Here is a 23623-nt window from a genome sequence, read left to right on the forward strand (position 1 = left end):
GGAGGGGAGGGGAGGGGAGGAGTCTGCCACATATCGGCAGTTATTAAACGGGCATATAGAATCATTACAACTGTGCCATTGTTATTGAAACTCTTGCTAAATCTAACGAGGCTGGCAGGATTAGTTCAGTCAGCCCCCTTCAAAAATAAGCTTAAGGACCCCGAACATCACGACTAGTGCATGACTGGGGCCAATTTCATAGAGCTGCTTAAGCAAAAAAAATGCTTAAGCACGAAAATAGCTCGCTTGTTTTTCACATGTTACTGGCCAAAATTTCATGCCATATACATTGCTTGTTACTGGTATTCAGCTGTCGTTTACTTATAGCATAACAATTGTGTGGAGTCTTGGCCGGTAATCTGATTTTACTAAGCAATGATTTTTTTGCTTTAAGCAAAATTTTGTGCTTCAGCAGCTCTATGAAATTGGGCCCTCAGTTCGCAGAGGAGTACACGGCGACAAGGTGATATCAAGTGCGACTTTTAAGAGTGTCGATTGCTACTAAAAAGTAGGGGGACGGGCGAGCAAGTCTTGGCAAAATACGTCTTACATTATCTGCACCCCATACCATTACTTTTATATTTAATTTCCATGTAACACCACTAATTGTTCCCTATTTTTGTTTGACCAGAATTCTAACGATAACATTTCAAAATACCATGGCCCGTTAATTGATGCATCTTTTTTTCGTTATGAATTTCACCACCTGTGAAATTAGTTTTCCTTGTCCACGACAAATCTTTTCATTGCCAAACTGCTCCTATTTATTTTCTTTAAAATTGATTTTACTACATGTTGTGCCTTGTGCGATTGTAACTGTGTAACATTTTTTCACGTGCCACGCACAGCGCTTTGTGGAGGGATCATGTACGGTACATGCATACACACTACGACTCATAAAAGGGGTTTCGTCTCGGACGAAACTTGTCTAGTCTGTATTATAGACCAATCTGCACGTGGTCCATCAGGAGAAAAAAAACGAAAATGAAGAAAAACTTTCGCCACTTGTTCGCTGTTCTTCATAACTTTTTTAAAACTTGATCCAAATCACGAAAGGGGTGTTTTAATTGTACCTCTGTTGCATAGTTTCTAACGAACAGTTAATCAGAAAGTGAGGGTGACATCTGATACGCTGTCAGGGGGACATGTCCCCTCCGTCCCACCCTCCGACGCCCTTGTCTAAATCACTGGTGGAACCGCAACCAGGCCGATCCTAGCCAAATAGTCCGTTCCCGGTATAGATGGAACTTGCTTATGCCGATTTTATTGGTAGTCCTACTCCAACTAATAATCAAAATGAAAACTAGGCTTGCGCCTATGCCTACTGATGTAGAGCACTGAATTGAGAGCTGTTGATTGTTAAAACATTTTAGAAACGACAAACAAATTTAAGTATGGCCTAGGCCTATAATGCAGTTTTACAGAAAGAGGTTCAAGTCACCAATAAACCTTAATATGCACATGACGTCATTTAAGTAAGGCGGTCCCCACCTAGAGGTCACAAGGAGAGTGTTCATTGGCCAATCCTGTGCGTCGCGCGTACAAATCTTCGACTGTTTCGTCACCGTTTTACCTCTAAGGTAGGGGATCTAAGTTTTCCCTTTTTATAAACATCTGTGAGACTTCTAAAGGGTTTTGTTTGCTACAGGAGATTTGCACTGTTTGCTACAGGAGATGAATTAGTTGGGTGAACCCATTATGCAACATAGTTCACACCAAAATAGTTTTGAGCAAGCTAGACCTGACCTATGACAAAACGCAAAGTATGTAACCAACACATAGGCCTAAAGGAACCAAATAATGTATAAAGAGACAACTAATCTATAAGCAAAAAATACTCAACTTTTATTCAAAATCTGGACTTAATAACATTTTAAAATTTGTTCATGTACGTGTACAGTAAGTATAAGTTAGACATATCAACAGTCACTGTTATGTTACTGTTTACTGTTACTGTCACTTTGCAGTTTTAAATCACAGAAGTGAGGTTCACTTACTGCGAGGTTCACTTGATGCAAGGTTCAGGAGTGCAATTGTAGAGAGTCGTGGCATATAACGACTTTAGTGTTTGAACTGCCCGCGGATATTCTCGGCCAGGGGTTTCTGTCCAATTCGTTCAAGTTGATCGGCCAGGACCAAAAAGGAGCTGCTTCCAAAGTTGTCGCACAATGATCTCCACTTCATTAGCATATAGTAAATCTGGTTCTCGACACCAAGGGGATGGTCCATCTTGATGTATTCAAGTCTCTTTTCTGAAACGCCTAAATATGTGGCCAGTTTTTCCCAATCTCTTCCAATCTGGTCGGACAAATCTCGAAAGATGGTTTCATGTACTAGATCGACCTGAGGGGAAAACAGGAAAAATCAAACAGCGTGAATGCCCCAAAATGCTGACAAGTGGCGCTGTTCTAAGTGGTCGAGTCTTATACTATAGTATGTTAAAAGGCAGTGGACACTATTGGTAGTTATTCAAAATAACTATTAGCATAAAACCTTACTTGGTAACGAGTAATGGGGAGAGGTCGATAGTGTAAAACATTGTGAGGAACGGCTCCCTCTGAAGTGACATAGTTTTCGAGAAAGAAGTAATTTTCGACAAATTTGATTCCGTGACCTCAGATTTGGAAATTGAGGACTCAAAATCATCCATCTAAAAGCACACAACTTCGTGAAACAAGGGTGTTTTATTCTTTCATTATTATCTCGCAACTTCGACGACCAATTGAGCTCAAACTTTCACAGGTTTGTTATTTTATGCATATGTTGAGATACACCAGGTGAGAAGACTGGTCTTTGACAATTACCAATAGTGTCCACTGCCTTTAAGAAAACATGTCTGTTTCACATTAGGCCACAACCATTCCAGGAAAAGTATGCAGTTTTAAATATGTTTTGGGACGTGAAAAACAATCTGACATGAAAGGAGTAGAACCTGTATAATAAAAGCTATACGGATTGACGTGGTAACGAGCAATGGAGAGATGTTGATAGTATAAAACATTGTTAGAAACGGTTCCCTCTGAATATCTCACCAAAATATTAAAGACTTCAGCTGAAGCCCCTTTTATGCATCTGAAAGCATACCAATTTATTTTGCAACAAAGGTTTTTCTCTCTCGATATTCTCTTGCAAATTCGATGACCAATTGACCCAAAATTGTCACAGGTTGGTTATTTTCTGTATATGTTGGGATGCCCAAGTTAAAATACTGGTCTTCGACAATTACCAAACAGTGACTTTAATCTGCTTTATAGCCAGGGATCGCACCCAAGTATAACGTGGGAAGCGGCAGGAGAGGTATCACCTTAAGGGGATGCAACCTTTCGTTTCAATTATCAAGTTATAATCATTCACAACGGAAACTGGTCTGGTAGCTTTCTTGTGGTTGATTTTAAATTAGGGATGAGCAAGGGAAATTATAGCTGAAACGGGATTTGACAGAGATAGGCAAACAAAAACAGAGAAACATCCCAATCATCCAAACGAAGACAGGATGGCAACAGCTTGATGGAGGTAGTCCTGATGAAGAATCCAGTAATTACCGATGCTCCTAATTGTTTTCCTCCTATACACCGATGTGTGCCAGCACTTTATACTCAGTAGGCCTACGTTCCTGAGTTTTGTGAAAGAAATCACAGGCATATTACTTGGGTGGGATTCGAACACACGACCCTTGCCTGGTAGATAAAGGCATTGGTCGAGTCCTATGTTGTTAGCAGTGGGTCGAATGGATATCGTGCTAGATTCGATTTTCAAATGCCTCTACTTATAAACTACCGGGCAATCTCGGTGGTCTAGTTGGTATGACACTGCTCTAGAATTGCAAAGGTTGTGGGTTCAACTTCCACCCGGGTAATATGTATGTGATTTATTTGCACAGAACTGGGGAAGATACTGAGTGTGCAGTGCTAACACACTTCTGTGTATAATGGGTAAAACCGAGATGAATATTCTTGTTTCCTGGTTCAAATTTAAAGATGCTATGTCAGATTTTTGGCCGATTTGACCCAAAATTTTTGATTTAAAAATCCAATAGGTATTTTGATGGGGGTCGAGAAAGTTACAAGCTTTCATTTGAGCCATTGCTCGAAAAAGTCCGCCAATTATTAGCAGCAGTGAAATACAGTGCTCAAAAGTAGTTTTTGTCGGGATCCCGACAATATATCACGTGACCAATTCTTCTGTGTTTTATAAGAAACGTTTTAAATTTTTGTCATGGTTCCTGACCTTTAAAAGTAAAAGTTTAACTTTTTTTCGTTAGAGCGGGTGATACTCTTTGAAATACCATGTTTGGGACCAAAAATCTGACATAGCATCTTTAACATATTATTCTATTATTTACAGATGCTTGATCAGCAACTTCAGGCACATGAGTCGACTGCAGTGTTTGTGGTTCTGTATCCTGTTGGTTGCAACCTTCTGCACCTAGAAACATTAACAAAAATGTCCAATAATAGAGATATCTTTAATGGGAAGTGTAGCTGTCTTTATTGTGTGTGGTGCTAGCTGTGTGCATCTCATGTAATTACTTGAAATTGTTGTAAACTCTGCAAAGACAGTAGGCCTACAACAGTTAGTTTGTTGACCGATACATGTTTAATAACGTCTTGTTCTTTTGATGATTTTCTTCCTATCCATTAGTTCAGTATTACCAGCAAAATTCTGATTACATTTTAAAGGCAGTGGACACTATTGGTAATTACTCAACATAATTATCAGCATAAAACCTTACTTGGTAACGAGTAATGGGGAGAGGTTGATAGTATAAAACATTGTGAGAAACGGCTCCCTCTGAAGTGACTTAGTTTTCGAGAAAGAAGTAATTTTCCACAAATTTGATTTCGAGACCTCAGATTTAGAATTAGAATTTGAGGTCACGAAATCAAGCATCCGAAATCAAGCATCCGAAAGCACATAACTTCGTGTGACAAGGGTGTGTTTTTTTCTTTCATAGTTATCTCGCAACTCCGACGACCAATTGAGCTCAAATTTTCACAGGTTTGTTATTTTATGCATGTTGAGATACATCAAGTGAGGAGACTGGTCTTTGACAAGTATCCAGTGTCTTTAAGGGAAAACTTATCTTTGTATGGATAACTAGCCTGGAATAAAAACAGACAATCCACATGATAAAGGATAGCATCAACGATATTCTAAAATTAAAGATCTCTCATCATAATGATCTCAACTGTAAAGCTTGGTTGCCGAATCGGCATATATTGTTTTAAAATCTTCAACATATTATGTTTATCTCAACCAATTTGATTTTGGTGATTTTGATACATATTTTATACAATTTTGCTATCAAATTCAATGGGAAATATTAGTCATCAAATTCAATAGGGACTCGTTTATAGTGCCTTATGGTTGGCTAATTTTTAACATGCAAAAAATATTCTGAAATTATTGAAAATTATTTTGAATGTTATTTAAGTAAATCAATTAATATTTACCAGTTTCCTTTCCTCCAGTTCCGTTGCCTGCTGATGCTGTGTTCACTTTTGTGCCGGGCTCACATCTCGTCTGTAAAACAAAAACCTTTTTAGTGACAACATGTTCAAGGTTATCAACCAGACCCAGAAAGGAGATGTTCCAAAAGTTGTTTTGTGGTATTTTTTCTGTGTGGTTGATATTGCTTTTAAGAGACAAACTAAAGAAAGATATGTCTAAACAAACATAAAAAGCACGTTAATTCTATGTTCAACCCCAAAAATTATTTCAAAATTTACCCAGTCAGTTTCCCTTGTGGTTTATATTGATATCTGAAACAAAAAGTTGCATCCCCTTAAGGTGATCCCCTGGCTGCCGCTTGCCAGGTTGTATCGTAATTTGGGTGTGATCCCTGGCTATACGGCAGTTAACGGTTGTATGGCTTCTGACTAGCACCCCCCGAACAAAGATATTGACAAAATAGGGACACCGCCAACATAGGGCTAGATACTCAGTTGGTAGAGCGCCGGCATGTTAATCCGGAGGTGCGAATCCCACTCTAGTCAAATCTTTGTTCAACCCCAACAAACATAAAAAGGGTAAAACAACTTCTTCGGTATAGAGGTTGCTCAAAGAAAGACGTCCAGTAATTACCGATTGTTCATCAATAGCTTCACACACAGGAGTCGACTGTAGTGTTTGTGGCGCTGTGTCCGGTTGGTCACAGCCTTCTGCACCTGTGGAAACGATTAACAATAATGTGACTATTCGCATTTCAATTAACCTCTATTCAATAATGAAATAGCGTATTTTAAAGCCATTGGACCCTTTCGGTACAGAAAAAAAGTTCACAGATTTACAAATAACTTACAGGGTTTACAGAAGGTAATGGTGAAAGACTTCTCTTGAAATATTATTCAATGAAATGCTTTACTTTTTGAGAAAACAGTAAAACAATATCAATTCTCGAAAACGAGAACTACGAATTTATTTTAAACACATGTCATGACACGGCGAAACATGCGGATACAAGGGTGGGTTTTCCCGTTATTTTCTCCCGACTCCGATGACCGATTGAGCCTAAATGTTTACAGGTTTGTTATTTGATATAGAAGTTGTGGTACACAAAGTGTGGGCCTTGGACACTACTGTTTACCGAAAGTGTCCAATGGCTTTAAACAGTGGAGCTATACTTCTTTTGTGTGCTGTGTACATTTTCTACTTTTCTTTTTGTTACTTGAAAACTCTACGAGCAGTTTGTTGACCGATATATTTCCTTCTTGTCCATAAGTTCAGTGCTATTAACGCCAATTGTTCCTGGCTGTGGCTGCGCCGTAAACCCTTATAATTTGCTATACGTAATTGGGTCTCAGAATTCATCACTGCAGTAATAACCTATCTTTCTGAAAGTTTGTAATACTCGACGCCTATGAGTGCCTTGTTTGGTAGATACGTGCGCTATATAATACTTCGATTCTTTTAAAAACAAGTTGAAGGAAAACTATCTCTACCATCTCTTGAAATTTAGTGAGCTTGGAATGAAATAGGAAAATAAGGAGAGCATTGGCATTATTTTTAAGTCCTCGCAGCATAGTTGATCTCAACTGTAAGTTTGGGTTGCCGAACTGCCATGTTTTAAAATCGATGAGAAAATAGAATTAGCTGTTGCAAACAACTTACCGACCAAATGGACCGACTGTATAAATGCAAAAAATAGTTAATGGCCTGACGGTTCGACCCTGGCAGAGTCTTTCTCGAAGGCTAAATGACAACACAACATGTTTTAAAATCGTCTACAAATGTTTATCTGAACCAATTTTATATTGGTGGTTTGGTAGATTGGGATTACTCGTATAAATTACTATATTATTGCCTATAACTATTAAGGCAGTGGACACTACTTGTAATTACTCAAAAACATTACTAGCATAAAACCTTATTTGGTAACGAGTAATGGGGAGCTGTTGATAGTATAAAACACTGTGAGAAATGGCTCCCTCTGAAGTAACGTAATTTTCGAGAAAGAAGTAATTTTCGACGAATTTGATTTTGAGACCTCAGATTTAGAATTTGAGGTCACGAAATCAAGCATCTGAAAGCACACAACTTCGTCTGACAATTGTGTTTTTTCTTTCATTATTATCTCGCAAGTTCGACGACTGATGAGCTCAAATTTTCACAGGTTTGTTATTTTATGTATGTTGAGATACACCAAGTGAGAAGACTGGTCTTTCACAATATTTACCAATAGTGTCATCTGTCTTTAATTCGAACAATATGATGACATTTCTTGACAGCATTCCCACTTTTAGGAAGTAAATCAAACAAACGCCTATTATTTCAAATGTCAGTAAAGTCAATCGATTAATACTTACCAGTTTCTTGTGGCATGTATTCTTGTTCAACTCCTGCTGCGTTAACTTCTGTGCCGGGGTCACAATTCCTCTGATAAAACAAAAGTGCAAATTGTTTCTTCCAGTGAAATAGTTATGATAACGTGTTTCAGAAATTAAAAACAATAATTGAAGAATCTGTATTGGTGAAATTGGATGTGCCTCTATTTAATAAACTCGATTCAATACACTCTCTTAATGTAAAAGAGTGAAAAAGCACTCTTTGAAGAGCCATATAATGAAGGACAACTCTTTTCGAATGGTCTTCCACTCTTTTAGATTAAACTTTGCATCATTTTGAGTGATTTTTTATTTTATTGTTTATTTGTTTTACTTTTAAATCTTTAGACATACACAATAGTTACAAGTTGTACAGGAGCTGCCAAGGTTAAAACAAAAGTGTAAAACTGTCATCAAAAGATGTGTAAAACCAGACTCCTGCCAACGATAAAAATATAATTAAACAATATAAAAAGGTGATGGCACTGAAACATTTAAAAATCACACAAAAGAAAACATTAAAACACAAGCAAAACCAGACCATTGAAAACGAAAAACTACACCCACAACGAAACACCGCAGCGATAAGAGGAAGGGACAACAATAAAAAATAAAAAACCACAGAATGGACTAAAAACCCTCAAAAAACAAAATAAAATTGGCACAGAGTGCACCCTCACAGATTCATGCCAAACCCACTGGGCCCGAGGACAATGATAGCAGAAAGCCTCCCCAAACACCACCCCAAAAAGGTGCTGGAGTGAAACCCCTCTAAAAGAGTGAAATAACCACCACTCATTTTGAAGAGTCGTATGGAGGACAGCTCGAAATGTAAAGAGTGGTGTTTTTCACTCTTTTACATTTAGAGAGTAAGTAACAGTGTGCCTCCTGAAAACAAATAGATGTTGAACCCATTTAGAAAAAACGCTACTGATCGTCCATTTGTCTATCCATCAAACTGTCTTCATCTGAAGTCAAAGCAGCCCAGTCGTAGTGGTGTTTTAAGCTTTGCAAGCTTCTCCTGTAGACGAGTAGAGTGTCTGGTCGAAACGTCGAGACCACACCGGCTCCTTTCAAAACCAACATTCTTCTTCCCGCCAAAAAGAGATTTCACACAAGGTTGTGCCCGCAAGTTTACTATAGTTACGTGTTGTCTTCATCTATAGGCCTTGCCAATTATCTGACTTCCAAATTGATTTGAGGGAACGGTTAGTTTTAAAAATTCAACTTAAACTTACATCAATCTTTTTCGAAGCATCTTGCCGCCACTCTTTCAACTTGAACATGTAAAAAATAAGTTAATTAATCTATAAATGTATAGGTCTTGGGGAAATTTGAACACTTTAAAACACGGCACAGATACAGTGATTAAGCTTGTTTTCATTTCCTGTTTTGTTTTGTATTGTTGTAACAGGCACATCCATCACAAGCCTTAGGATGATGCCTCATGTGCAAATGTTAAAATAAATGTTCTGTTGAAATGAGTTGAGTTGCTTGTCATCGGTCATGGTTACAGTGAATATTAACCTTTTGCTTCATCAGACCAAATAAAAGTTTGTTTAAAAACTGCAACCATCTCATTCTGCAATCAAATGGACCTCCCTCTAAAAGGTACTTGGGTTATTGTCAAAATACCAGTGTTCTCACTTGGTGTATCCCAACAAAGGCATAAACATAACAAATCTGTGATCATTTGGGCTCATTTTGTTCATCGACGTTGCAAGGAAGTAATAAAAGTAATTCTTGTTGCACAGGTTTGTGTGCTTTGAGACGCATAATAAAAGGTTTAATGCCTTAAGTCTTTTAAAGATTCTATGTCAGATTTTTGGCCGATTTGACCCCAAATTTTTTATTTAAAATTCAATAGGTATTCTGATGGGGGTCGAGAAAGTTACAAGCTTTCCTTAGAGCCATTGCTCGAAAAAGTCCGCCAATTATTAGTAGCAGTGAAATAAAGTGCTCAAAATCAGTTTTTGTCGGGATCCCGACAAAATATCACGTGACCAATTCTTATGTGTTTTATAAGAAACGTTTTAATTTTTTGTCATGGTTCCTGACCACTCAAAGTAAAAGTTAAACAATTTTTTAATGTTTGGGGCAAAAAATCTGACATAATAGCATCTTTAATATTTGAGCGAGAACTTATCTCCTTCTCATAACTACATTACATCAGAGGGAGACGTTTCTGACAAGGTTTTATATTTTAACTGTCTATCTTTGTATGTTACCTGAACGACATGAACATCGCGTCATTGTTCTGTCTGCCTTTTGATTATGGTTAGACAATGGGGAATAAAACGAGTTTCTAATGGTAAACATAGAAGTAGTTTTAATGCAAAGTGATACATACTCACCTCACGTACGGAAACCGATTCCTTAGCTCCCTGTTAACAAATAACAAGTAATCATCGTCAATTTCATTCTGGACAACAAAATATTAAGTGTATATATATTTTGCGTATCCGTGTCAAGACAGTTTCATACTTCCTGCGAATGCGAATGAGATACACATTGAACGATGTCACAGTTTCGCAACAGTTAAAATGTGGGCAACTCCTGCGAAAAAATCGCTGGGAGGGCAGCAATGTGACGTCATCATTCGGTTTTAATTGAAAGACCTGCTTGAACGATTATTAAATTATTAAAACTTCACCAAGAAGCCTTTGTTTTAATACCCAGGTTTTTGTTCAAAGAAGTGTTGACATAAAAGTTTCTGAATTTTAACAATCTGGGTTTACTGTATTTGAACTGAACTAGCAAAATGAATAGTGTTTAATAGAACATTTGGTCTTGAACTTTACATTTAAAACACCCTGATTTTGGCAACTACTCAAACAACTTACCTCACCACCCATAGACGACCTCTTAGGCTTCTGTAATCGGAGCAAATCAGTAAGAATTAAACCAAATAAACAACAAATTAATACTAAATGTTAACTAGGTATAACAACAATTTTAGGTTTTTAAAGAAATATTTACCGATGATGTTTTGGAAAGTATCTGAAAACAGATTGTATACGTATTGTATATTCAAATAGATGATTATTTCCCTTTTCATAATGACAAATTAAGTTCAGAGCGCGGGAAAAGGGATGAACGGCTTAATCATTTTGGTATATAATTTTAAATTCATGTATTTATTATTAAGTAGTGCTTTGTTTAAGTTTTATAACAAAACAATTGTTTCTCTTTTTGTTTATACTTTCTCTTTTTCATATTTCTTTTCAGTTTTGGAACTGTTATACTTAAAACGAAAGGTCTGCCTTTGTTTGTTGATTTAAAACATTTTTTTAAACCTCGCTGTTATTGGCAGTTGGTTGGAAATACTGAAGACAAAAAGAGAAAATTCCTCAAAGAAGCAAACAAACAATTAAACAAACGAACAAATACCCCAACACCCAATAAACAAATAAATGAGCTTACCACGGTGTTGTAATAATGCTTAGGGACGGTTGCTGGACGAGTCTGTGAAATTGCAAAACATTTTAATAGCAATCTGTCATGATGGGTAATATTGATAATATGGATGCCAGTTTTTGCAGTAATTTGAATTTAGTTTTTACATGATTTTAAGTTTGATGTGCCAATAATATGAGACTTTGATTTACAGATAATCTGAGTTAAAGGCAGTGGACACTATTGGTAATTACTCAAAATATTTATTAGCATAAAAACTTACTTGGTGACGAGTAATGGGGAGAGGTTGATGGTATAAAACATTGTGAGAAATGGCTCCCTCTGAAGTGCCATAGTTTTCGAGAGAGAAGTAATTTTCCACGAATTTGATTTCGAGACCTCAGGTTTAGAACTTGAGGTCTCGAAATCAACCATCTAAACGAACACAACTTCGTGTGACAAGGGTGTTTTTTCTTTCATTATTATCTCGCAAGTTAGATGACCAATTGAGCTCAAATTTTCACAGGTTTGTTATTTTATGCATATGTTGAGATACACCAACTGTGAAGGCTAGTCTTTGACAATTGCCAATAGTGTCAACTGCCTTTAAAGATTACGTCGTTTGTTTATTATGCATGGGAAAAGGATGGACCTTCGATTTCGAGACACAATTCGGGCACTTTGACATACAGATTTCAGTGTGGGTAAAAATACAAAGCACATTTATTTCAGTTATGAGTTGGAGTATTTTTGATATGTGTAGTATGTGTGTATACGCCTTTCTTAATTATATGCATGAGGTACGTCACAATGCTAATCCAAAACGAGGCGATGGGCGCAACCACTACAAGTGATGGGGGACTTGCGCCTATAGCCTCATTTTGGGTAAGAATTATGACGTTATGCATAAATATTAAGAGCACACAATTACCATCATTAATGATGGTAACTCATCATTAATGTTTGAATTCAATTAATTGAAGGAAAAAATGTCGCTGGTACTGTGATATTAAAACGAAAAATCTTTAAATTGTTAACAAAAGTCACATTGTTGTTTTCAAACATCAAAAACTGATATGCTTATGTTTGTGGACAGTTAAAAAAAAAAAGTAAAAAAAAGGATCACAAACAGATGAATGTATCTATAGGAACATTACCCTATCTATAATCTGAGTTGCCGCATTGTTAGACACTGGTGTTTGTTTCTCATTTGCTGTTTCACCTGGTATGAAAACGTCGTCATCATCTTAAAGTAAAATATAACAAAATAACATTATAAAAAGTACAAATTGTGATACTGACTTTGGTGAAATGGGATGATGTTGAGAGTTTATTCATGCAGCACTGTGGTTTCCATGTGATTTGACAATGAGTTATATGACTATTGATTCTAATTCAATAAGGTTTATGTTCTCTTGAAGGGCTATTTTTTGATTAACTTGTAATGTTCGATTTCTGTGTAGCCTATATAAATTGTTATTCTCTTGAAATAATAATAATAAATCTTATAAAAATAATAAAATGATAATAATAATGAAAACTTATAAAGCGCGCAAATCCACAAAAGTGTTCATGGCGCTGAAATACAAACAATAACATTAAAATAAGATACAATAACAAAAATTAAAACGTAAGCCTAAGTTCAGAAGAAATCTAGAGCATGTGGTATAGATTATAATACAATACAAATGCAAAATTTAAGAAAACATCAAAAGGTAAAAAAAACAAAAAACGCTGGCATCTAGGGAAAAACTATTCACTGCGCTAAACTTCGCGCACGTTTTTTTTTTAAAGTCACCTGGAAATATAATTTTTTTCTTTCAAACATAAGAGTATATGCTTACGAACAATAAAACAATTTTTTTTAGTATTTGTTTGTCACGATTTATATGTTTAAAAAATATATAAAGTTGTTTGGGGCTGACTCCGCCTACCCCTTTTGTGACGTCAATCGAGGCAGACTTTGCCTGCAATGCGTATAGTAAACACACGTGCAAAGTACATGTACGTCCAAGTCGTGAGTTGGTACATTTCAAAAAGTGTTTTTCTGCATTCAGCAGCAATACACCTGGTCGGCATTGCCGGAAAAAGAAAACATTTTTTTTTTGAAACGTACAAACTCACGACTTGGTCCGTACATGTACAATTGTGTTTACTCTACGCATTACAGGCAAAGTCTGCCTCGATTGACGTCACGAACAGCGCCCTCTCGGGTCGGGGACTACTCTTAAATTTGTAAATAACATAAGAACTGACTTTTTTAAACCTTAGTTAACTGTTTATTCACATTCCACTCATCAAAACACATATATTAGTGACAAAAGCTTTATTTTGAAAAAATACCACTTCCAAGTGACTTTAAGACAGTTTTTACCATGTTCTTGTTGCCGATTTTCTTCGTTTTCTTCTGCTTTGTTCACTGCCGTGTCGAGTCCACATGCACCCTGTGGGAAAAAAAATTGCGGAAATATATATTTTTAAAATACTGTGATTCAAGATTCAAGATGCGTGCCATTTAAATGGATGTATTTGGTTTTGTTTTTGTTTCGTTTTGAAACAAAAAAGTGTTCAAAAATAAGAAGAAGATGTTTTATTTTTTAGATAAAATATTTTTCCCTAACTCGCACTTCAGGGTGAGTGCTACACGTAATTGGTTTGAGCTATCGACCAATTTCAACAGTTGCCACCTACTCATGGGACTGAAACAGAATTACCCCCATTCACACCCATTCATCTGTAGCATGGTTTTTATTTTCTCAGTGCACACGAACAAAATGATAATGATAAGATTATTTTGTGTATTCAGTATAAGTTTACCACGTGAAGTCGACCGTACGAAATTGGACTTGGAAATAATGTAGGCCTAGTCGGACACCGACATACAATTAAAACCATGGATTTGTTAAATGAACTAAAACAAGTTTTAAAATTAATTTTTTTAATTTTTAGAGCAGTTCATTTTTAGTTTCTAAATAAAATATAAGAAGCTTTTTTTCTATTATTTTTAGTTCTGAAAACAGATAACATTTAAATTTACCATTTGTTGATCCAGATCATCTTGAGTATCAGACTGTGATAGTTGTTCACCTGGTGTGGGGAAGTCTTAAAAACAGGAAAAATTAAGCAGTTTGATCTAGATTGTGGTGGAATGGGGGACTTTGGGGACGTTTGATGAAAGCAGACTTACTAGGTACTCTCTTAATGAAAAAGAGTTGTCCTTCATCACATGGCTCTTTAAAAAGAGTGGTGGTTATTTCACTCTTTTAGAGGTGTTTCACTCCAGCACAGAGTGATCAATTACTCATAAAGATGCAAACTTCAATCTAAAGAGTGGAAGACCACTCGAAAAAGAGCTGTCCCTCAAATGGCTCTTCAAAGAGTGCCCTTTCACTCTTTTGCATGTTAGAGAGTAAAATCACAAACATAAAGGTTCTTCCTGCCTACTTATATGAACACCAATTGTAGTGTTTTTTTTCTTACTAGGTGCAAACAAAAAAATATTAGTTTGCATATTGAACTAAATTGTCCACATGAGAAACTAGAACTCGCTTTTGCACAGAAGGATTACACACCAAAGACCCTGCATAAAGACCCTTGCAAAATCTTTCTCAAAGAAAACGTTGCTGGGGTCAAAACGTCAAGAGTTTTCTCCAGCCGATGAAACAAATAGTTCGTATTCAAATTCAATAAGGCATTATAGTTTCTCTTAATGAGCCATGTAATAGAATAAGTATTTGTCAATGGGAAACTCTTCCTATATTTAAAAAACAAATGATCATAGTCAGTTACCTTCTTGTTGACTTCTTGTGTCTGCTTCTGTTTTGTCTGTTAATAAAGACTATAAACAAAAAAGTAGTGGATTATTTTGACAGACCGAAAACGGACACTTGCGGACCCTCTCTGTAGCTGAGACTGGTAATTAGTTGATTCCAAACACACGAAAAATTGTCAGAGACACGTGGTTAGCTTTCAAATTCACAAAAATACTTTACTAATACCAAGTTTGGTGGAAAACAATAATTATAACAGAGAAATACAAATAGGTACCACCGCGATATTTTTTTATGTGATAAGTTTATGTTTAATGATACTTATAAGCCATGAACAGGGTATGAGTACGGGCATACTGCAACACAGTAGCAGTCCAAGGACCAAGCCTTGGGGAACTGAGAAATCATTAAATTGCCAATACGAACAAAATAGGTTTTACTTTCCAATGACTGACACCATGTAAGGTAAATACCTTAAAACCCAATGATTTCACAAATCCATCTGCTTCGGCAGGCGACTTCTTTCCAGGTGTCTATTGACAAAAATCATAAACAATTTACTAAGTATCAGTTTAAGTCCGAGTGGGAAAACATTGAGTATTATTACTGTCTCCATGTAAGTAGTGCATGATTTGGGCGTATTATGCTATCATAGGTGTCTTACATTAAAATAATGAGAACATTGGACACGTTTGGTAATGGGAGACTTTGAGGCGCTAGGTGGCAGCAGACTTACCAGGTAAATTTCCATTGTTTACGTAGTTCTGAGCACGCGCATTTACCGAGAACAATGGATTTTACCTGGTAAGTCTGCTGCCACCAAGCGTCCTGAAGGTCTTCCATTGTCAAAGACCATCATTCTCGTTGCGTCCCAATATATTGCATAAAATAACAACTCTGCGAACACTATTTGCCTCTTGGTCATCGAAGTTGCATCGAAGAAAAACCACCATTGTTGCACAAACTTGTATGCTTACAGATGCATAAAAAATACTTCAGAGGGCCAGGGAGCCGTTTCTCATAATGTTTTATATCAACAGCTCTTCATTGCTCATTACCAAGTAACTTTTTATGCTAACAATTATTTTGAGTAATTTGCCAACAGTGTACAGTGCCTTTAAATGCAGTGTACACTATTGGTAATTGTCAAAGACTAGTCTTCACAGTTGGTGTATCTCAACATATGCATAAAATAACAACCAGTGAAAATTGAGCTCAATCGGTCGTCAAATTTGCGAGATAATAATCAAAGAAAAACACCCTTGTTACACGAAGTTGTGTGCTTTCAGATGCTTGATTTCGAGACCTCGAATTCTAAACTTGAGGTCTCGAAATCAAATTCGTGGAAAATTACTTCTTTCTCGACAACTATGTCACTTCAGAGGGAACTGTTTCTCACAATGTTTTATATCATCAACCTCTCCCCATTACTCGTACTCAAGAAAGGTTTTATGGCGATGATTATTTTGAGTAATTACCAATAGTGTCGACTGCCTTTAAACCTTGCGTCTGTAAAATTAAAAACCAACTGTTGTTGGTTGCTGTTGGTACCTGCTCTTGGTTGGTGATAATGAGATGTGAACTAAACCAACTCTTGTTGGTTGCTTTTGGCTACTTTTAGCTGGTTTTAGTTTGAGATAATGAAATGTGAATAAAACCAACAGTTGTTGGTTGATATTAGGTACTACTGTTGTTTAGTGATAATGAGATGTAAATAGGTATTTAACAAATAAATAAATTAATTAACTTACCCACATTTGTTTGTTTGGGGGGAAAGAAAGTGGCCGATTCTGTCAATTAATTGAGAAGTGAAATATATCAATCTTAAAACATTTATGTGAAACTGAAACAAATTAATTACTCTGAAGATGCAATCTGCTATGAGATTAATTTCGATGATATTTGTTTAGTGAATTTACTTTGTTTTTCGAAACAAAATAATTACTCTTTGAAGATGCAATCTGCTATGCGATTTATTTCCAATAGTGTCCTGTGCCTTTGAACTATTGCTTTGAATTCTACATCCTTTATGAACGTTGCTGTTGTGCAATTTCATTCAAGCATGACAACCACACGAAACTGTTTTTCTACTGTTTATGACAATTTGACCTTTAAGCTTCTGAGGCACGATATGGATGAATCAGCAGGTTTTACACTTGAAGGCTTGAAGGCATACTATGTGCGTTTGTACACAATGTCATGCAATGGAAACTAGAGGCAGTTTTACCAAATATTAATCCTATATAACCATGCCCTAACACCCGCACCCCTGGCGTTTTCCCGTTTAAAAACTGAGGTTTTAAGATTAAAAACTTACCAAGGGCAATAATAACATGCCACAATGATGTGGTTGTTTGTATGACACTCAGATAAAATTGGCAGCCATACTTCATATTTTATTTTCAAGATTAGTGTTATAAAAGTGTTAGTTAATTTTAGTCGGTGTGTTGCACTGAGGACAAGGAATACTGGTGTTTACACTTACAGCGGTGGATGCTAGCACTGTATACTCAATACTTTCCCCGAGTTATGTGAACATTACTCGGTGCCCCGAGTTCTGTGGACATTAATAGGTTGTTTTAGTCGTGTTATTTAATTGATTGAGATATAGAATACTGGTGTTTACCCTTACAGCGATGGATGTTAGCACTGTATACTCAATACTTTCCCATAGTTTTGTGAACATTACTCAATTCCCCGAGTTCTGTGAACATTACTCGGTTCCCCGAGTTCTGTTGACATTATTAGGTTGTTTAAGTCGTCTTATTTAATTGAATTAGATATAGAATGTTGGTTTTTATCCTAACACCGATGAATGTATGCTCGGTACTTTCCCCGAGTTCTGTAAACATTACTCGGTTCCCCGAGTTCTGTGGACATTACTCGGTTGTTTTAGTCGTGTTGTTTAGTTGAATTAGATATAGAATACTGGTGTCTACCCCTACACCGATGAATGTTAGCACTGTATATCCAATACTTTCCCCGAGTTCTGTAAACATTACTCGGTTCCCCGAGTTCTGTGAACATTACTCGGTGCCCCGAGTTCTGTGGACATTATTATATTGTTTTAGTCGTGTTATTTAATTTAATGAGATATAGAATGTGTTTAACCTTACACCGATGAATGTTAGCACTGTATACTCAATACTTTCCCCGAGTTCTGTGAAGATTACTCAGTTCCCCGAGTTCTGTGAACATTACTCGGTTCCCCGAGTTCTGTGGACATACTCGGTTCCCCGAGTTCTGTGGACATGTTTAGGTTGTTTTAGTCGTGTTATTTAATTGAATAAGATACAGCATATTGGTGTTTACTCGCTACATCGATTAATGTTAGCACTGATACTCAATACTTTCCCCGAGTTCTGTGGACATTATTAGGTTGTTTTAGTCGTGTTATTTAATTGAATGAGGTATAGCATACTGGTTTTTACTCGTTACATCGATTAATGTTAGCACTGTATACTCAATACTTTCCCCGAGTTCTGTGGACATTACTCGGTTGTTTTAGTCGTGTTATTTAATTGAATTAGATATAGAAAATTGGTTTTTAACCTTACATCGATTAATGTTAGCACTGCGAACTCAGTTCTTTCCCCGAGTTCTATGAACATTACTCGGTTGTTTTACTCGTGATTAGTGTTATTTCATTGAATGAGATTAATGAAAGTGCAATCGCACCTTTTTATTTTCTGCCATTGCTTGCTGTGTCTTCTTGTGCCTCGGTTTCTTGCATCTGTTAAATTCAAACCACAAACCGAGAGGAAAAAGTCTGAAAGAGTGTGAAAAAATAAACTAAAAATCTTGTGCTTTTTAGGAACTGAAGGCTTTGATGAGCGGGGATGGTTAGGGAGGTTGCACAAGCCACCAAACATGTGTTGTGTATGAGGAAAACAAATTTGTGTTTGTAAATGTAGGTCTACATTGAACCATGCAGAAACACAGAGTAGGAAAACCTTCGTTCATCTATTTAGGTTATTTTATGTGCACCTATCAATAATAATATACTCTCTAAATGTAAAAGAGTGAAAAACACCACTCTTTACATGTCGAGTTGTTCCTCATATGGCTCTTTAAAAAGAGTGGTGGTTATTTACCTCTTTAAGAGGGGTTTCACTCCAGGACAGAGTGAAAAATCACCCACAAAGATGCAAACTTCAATCTAAAAGAGTAGAAGACCACTCGAAAAAGAGTTGTCGCTATGGCTCCTATCAAAGAGTGCCTTTTCACTCTTTTGCATACAGTTACGGCTTAACCCTATGTATGATGGTTTATTTATTTATTTATTTATGTTTTGCTCACAGCAATTTGTGTATGTTTTTTCCTGTAGAACTACAAACTAAATCTTGACTACTATGTGAATGGAAATAGCTTTGTTATTAAACAAACCCGAATCCCGAACGCATGTTTCGTATTCCTAATCACGGAAGTTTCAAATTAGTGGTTGACTATAATAACAGCCATAGAAGCTACGGTGTCAAACGTTTACACGCCATCTATAGTGTGGCTATTGGATCGTGTACGAAACAGTGCAAAAAATGTACACATCAACTTCTGCAGACGTGTTAAATTTCAATTAAGTCATGTTAAACAAAGTAGGATTCTTTCCGCCATGATTCAACTTACCAAAAAGTAGTAGATTCATGCAGTACAGGTGGATCAATGTAGAATTAACTTTTCAACATTGAAACACTTTTGAGTGTATTTATTTTGGTTTTTACCCATACACCGATGTGTGTTAGTACTGTATACTCAGTACTTCCCGAGTCCTGTGAAAAATATCACAGGCATGTTACTTTTGAGTGTCTTGTTGGAACGTGTTTGTGTGTCCAAATAAGTATTTTCCCAGTGCCGGTTCCTCCTTTCCTGGGACTTTCCCTTCCACAGTACGTTACAGGGTTACTGAGGCTTGAAGTAATAATTATTGTTATTCATAATTCATTTTTTTTTTTAGCTTTTAAAGGGATATTGGTGAAACAAAAAACCGGTGGAAAAAACTTGGTTCGAATGAAAACAATCGGAGCCGATTTCGCGGTATTCGGCATGAATTATACCTATCCATACGTAGGTTTTAAAGGGACACACCGGCTCACCGTGTACGCAGTTTAGGGCTGTAGAATCATAAATAATGTTTTAAAGATGGTTAATTAAGGTTGCTGTAAAAAAAATCAAAAAAAATCATCGAAATGTCACGTAATTAGCGAAAAATGATTAAAACCCCCCAAACCCCCAAAGCGGTAAAAGGCCAGCGTGATTGTACCACTTTTTGGTTACAACAATCACGCGACCTTCGTTTTTGTTTGCTCAAAAACGGCATAATATGATGATTTATTTTAAGGACTGTTCTTCTTCATTCCTGGAAACCCGATGAATACATTTCTTAGTCTGTTTTGTAGCCCAAATAGCCCAATTCGGTCGGTGTGTCCCTTTAAAACTTTGAATGGTGGATTTTGTATAATGATCATTATATTATAGGTGTTGTTATAGACCATGTGAACTTTGTGAACAATGAGTGTGACCTTGTGCATTCTTTGAGTATTCTGGCATGCAAGATACGACACTGGTCATATGGGAAAGTTGACATTTTGTGTCATAACTTCCACATAAATCCAAGAGTTATAAAAGTACAAACTGGACAAGTTTTGAGATGTGTCCCCTTTCATAAAAGTTGATAAATATTGGAAAGTGCCATCTTCATAAAATATTATAAGATTTGATGTTTTCTTCCATTGGGCTGTGTACAAATCGTGCCTGCAGGAAGTCCAGGCTCTGAGGCTCTTTTATAATTAATATGTGATGTCACAGGTCACATCGTCTATTCCTATATTATATGAGTTATGATATGCCTGGATTTTGTTCATTTTACCCTGAATTTCTGTTAAAAAAGAGTCAAGAATTCCTCGGAAAGTGCCAATCTTTCAATTTTTTGAAGACTGGGGCCACTTTCATAGAGATGCTTAAGCAAAACAATCTGCTTAAGCACGAGCTCGCTTATGTTACTGGCCAAAATGTCATGCCATATACATTGCTTGTGACTGGTATTTAGCTGTTGTTTATTTGCATAACAATTGAGCTGAGTCTTGTCTGATTTTACTAAGCGAGGATCTCTATGAAATTGAGCCCTACTGAGACTCAACGTCACAACCGGAAGAATACTGGTTGCTGAACCTTTCCAGAGTAGAAGTGGACATTTCAGAGGACATCTCAAGATGGCCCAATTTCATAAAACTGCTTAGCGGCCGACTTTGTGCTTACTGTACGATTTCCATTTCATACCGCTGCTAACCGTAAGCATAATACGCAAGGCTAAACTTTCGGTCCTTACTGCACGAAAATACATGACGTCACAATGCAAGTCAATGGTTAACGTGCAAGATGGCCGCCTGATCTATTTACTAACCTGTAAAACAGGCTTGTACCTTTCTTTTAACAGTTGTTTCTGCTACAGTAAGCACGAAAATTCGCTTCCCGTATGCAGCGCTATGAAAGTGGGTCCTGTCTTCTTAGTTTTGTTTACGGGCATATTAAATTGTAATGTTTCTGTAAATAAATGAGCATTAATTTTTTTTTCTGTTGACCTCTACCCTTATCTTACCTTGATTTTATTTAGGTTTTAATAGACCCATTGTATTATAACAAAGCATTTGACTTTCTGTAGCTGTATCCATACTTTTTTTTTCACATGACTTGGGAAAGTACTGAGTGTACAGTGCTAATACACATCGGTGTATGGGTAAAACCAAAATTTATTTTCTGTATCCAGTTTTACCTGGAAAGAGTCATGGGTCAATCGGGCTGGAAAGAGGGCGCCCTTACACCACAAGTCCTTTTAACAATACCGTTGTCACTCCATTAACTTCTAACTGTGATTGTCTCCCTGTTTGTATTTTTGCTTTTATCCAATTCATACCATAGCCCATTTTTTATTTTTTATTTCTTTTTTAACATTCAACTTATAATGTTGATAGTTGAAAACATTCCTAGAAATATGTCTGAAATGTCATTATTTGATGAGAAATAAATAACTTCGCGTTTGTAGTTTATCGCTCACTGAGCGTTTGAGTCGTTTTTATTTTGACATCGATGCAATGCAAAATTTGTGATCGGTTTTTCACTACTCTCTCGTGACCCAAATGGCCGATCGATCTCAAACATCTATAGGTTTGTCAGTTTGTGGTGCTTACACTGCCACTGCCAGCAACTGTTTTGTTAGCAAAAAAACAATTCTGTAATATGACTGCATTTGAAATAAACAAAATGTGGATAATAGCCCAAACACACAGAGAGGAAGTTTTACTTAAGTTCATTTTGGTGCAGTCGCTTTTTACAGCGTCATCTTCTGGTTTTTGTCAACGAAATGCTAGTTATGAAAAGTTTTACAACATTTCTCACAACAGTGGGGAAAGTACGATTGTTGACTAAAAATGTGCAAAACATTAAACAAATTCTCAATAATTACATGTAAAACGTGGTGGAAAACTGTACGACATTTTACATCTAAGTGAATGACCGTTATTCTGTACCAAGATCCAAAGGCTCTTTTCCTAAATAAATGGGACTCTCCACACCTCAGAACACTCGCCGTCCATTTCTTTATTAAAAAAACCCAAACATATTTATCAAAGCTCACCTGTTTCCAGTAGGTGAGTGGATGTCATTGTCTTCAAGTGGTGCTGATTAGTGTAATGATCTGGATGGAGGGGCTCTATTATCTGCATAATTCAACGACTTATTTTCCCTTTCTATTTCAGCGTGACTGTAGCCCTGGGATCTTGCACTTGCGTATTATGCTACAGTAACATTTGAGTTACGAAGCGTTGAAGATTTTCCGCCCAGAAATGAACCCTAATAGTTAGGACTCTAAATGTGTGTACAGCACAGTTGAAGTCGAGTCCTATAATTATAGGGCCAAGCATGACTCCATCTTTTTAACCTGGACCAGACGCAAAGACCTCACTACGTTACGTCATTTCCATTTGGTGCTCGATATGTGACCATTTCCTTTGTGTCTTCATTGTGTACTTGAAATCTCAGGAATTCCTTAGACGATTTTAGTTGGGCGGGGGGGGGGGGGGGGGGGTGATGTCATTTCACTTGCATCATGGAGACCGCGGACAAAACAAAGGGTAAATGAAAGGAGTCCATAGGGGAATTCTAAAGACCTGGGTGCTCCATCCACAAGGAATTTTGTGTACAAAGTCTATGAGAAGATCTGCAGTACCGGGACAATGGAAGGAACAAACGATTTCTCCACAGAGATGCACAGAAAGGGAATGTTTGTACTTCTAACTGCACAAGAGAAACAGAGTGTGTTAGATAGTACAACTATAAGAACAAATAATACGACGGGGGACATTTTGGTGAGAGTGTGGGGGGGGGGGAAGGAGAGAGAGAGGGAGGGGAGGGGTACATTCTCTGCCACATATCGGCAGTTAAACGGGCATATAATCATTACTTGTCATTTGAAACTCTTGCTTAGCGTAACGAGGCTGTCAGGATAAATATCAGTCAACCGGTTCAAAAGTAGAACCCCCCCCCCCCCCCCAAAAAAAAAAAAAAAAAAATCACGACTGTTGCATGACTGTTCGCAGAGTACACGGCGACAAGGTGTATCAAGTGCGACTTTAAAGAGCGGAG

The 23623-nt window shown here is 36.9% G+C and overlaps 1 protein-coding gene across 5 annotated transcripts; it reads right to left on the bottom strand.

Moving 5' to 3' along the window:
- Positions 1 to 1861: 1861 nt before the first annotated feature.
- On the bottom strand, positions 1862 to 22909 carry LOC139951460 (uncharacterized). 5 transcript variants are annotated; one of them, XM_071950367.1, is made up of 17 exons: positions 22617 to 22909; positions 18668 to 18722; positions 16741 to 16779; positions 15463 to 15522; positions 15009 to 15057; positions 14257 to 14306; positions 13594 to 13663; positions 12377 to 12465; positions 11247 to 11288; positions 10667 to 10696; positions 10178 to 10207; positions 9062 to 9100; positions 7806 to 7875; positions 6085 to 6167; positions 5454 to 5523; positions 4343 to 4425; positions 1862 to 2343 (listed from the first exon to the last, which is right to left on the bottom strand). In XM_071950367.1, the coding sequence occupies exons 2-17, from the start codon at positions 18683 to 18685 to the stop codon at positions 2062 to 2064; spliced, it is 1104 nt and encodes a 367-aa protein (XP_071806468.1). In that variant the 5' UTR covers positions 18686 to 18722; positions 22617 to 22909; the 3' UTR covers positions 1862 to 2061. The 5 variants fall into 5 exon arrangements, with proteins under 5 accessions (XP_071806468.1, XP_071806466.1, XP_071806467.1 ...); XM_071950365.1 differs by having other exon boundaries at positions 14257 to 14321; XM_071950366.1 differs by lacking the exon at positions 22617 to 22909 and adding an exon at positions 19613 to 19803 and having other exon boundaries at positions 14257 to 14321.
- Between the last annotated feature and the right edge of the window lie 714 nt (positions 22910 to 23623).

Source organism: Asterias amurensis, chromosome 19 (genome assembly GCF_032118995.1).
Source record: "Asterias amurensis chromosome 19, ASM3211899v1".
Lineage (NCBI taxonomy): Eukaryota > Metazoa > Echinodermata > Asteroidea > Forcipulatida > Asteriidae > Asterias > Asterias amurensis.

What these genes read in the sequence shown, in the direction of transcription:
- LOC139951460 (XM_071950365.1), bottom strand. An exon ending in ATGATCTGGATCAACAAATG is followed by an intron (nt 13,664 to 14,256) that starts GTAAATTTAAAT and finishes TTTTTCCCACAG; the next exon opens with GGTGCATGTGGACTCGACAC. An exon ending in AAATCGGCAACAAGAACATG is followed by an intron (nt 12,466 to 13,593) that starts GTAAAAACTGTC and finishes TTTTACTTTAAG; the next exon opens with ATGATGACGACGTTTTCATA.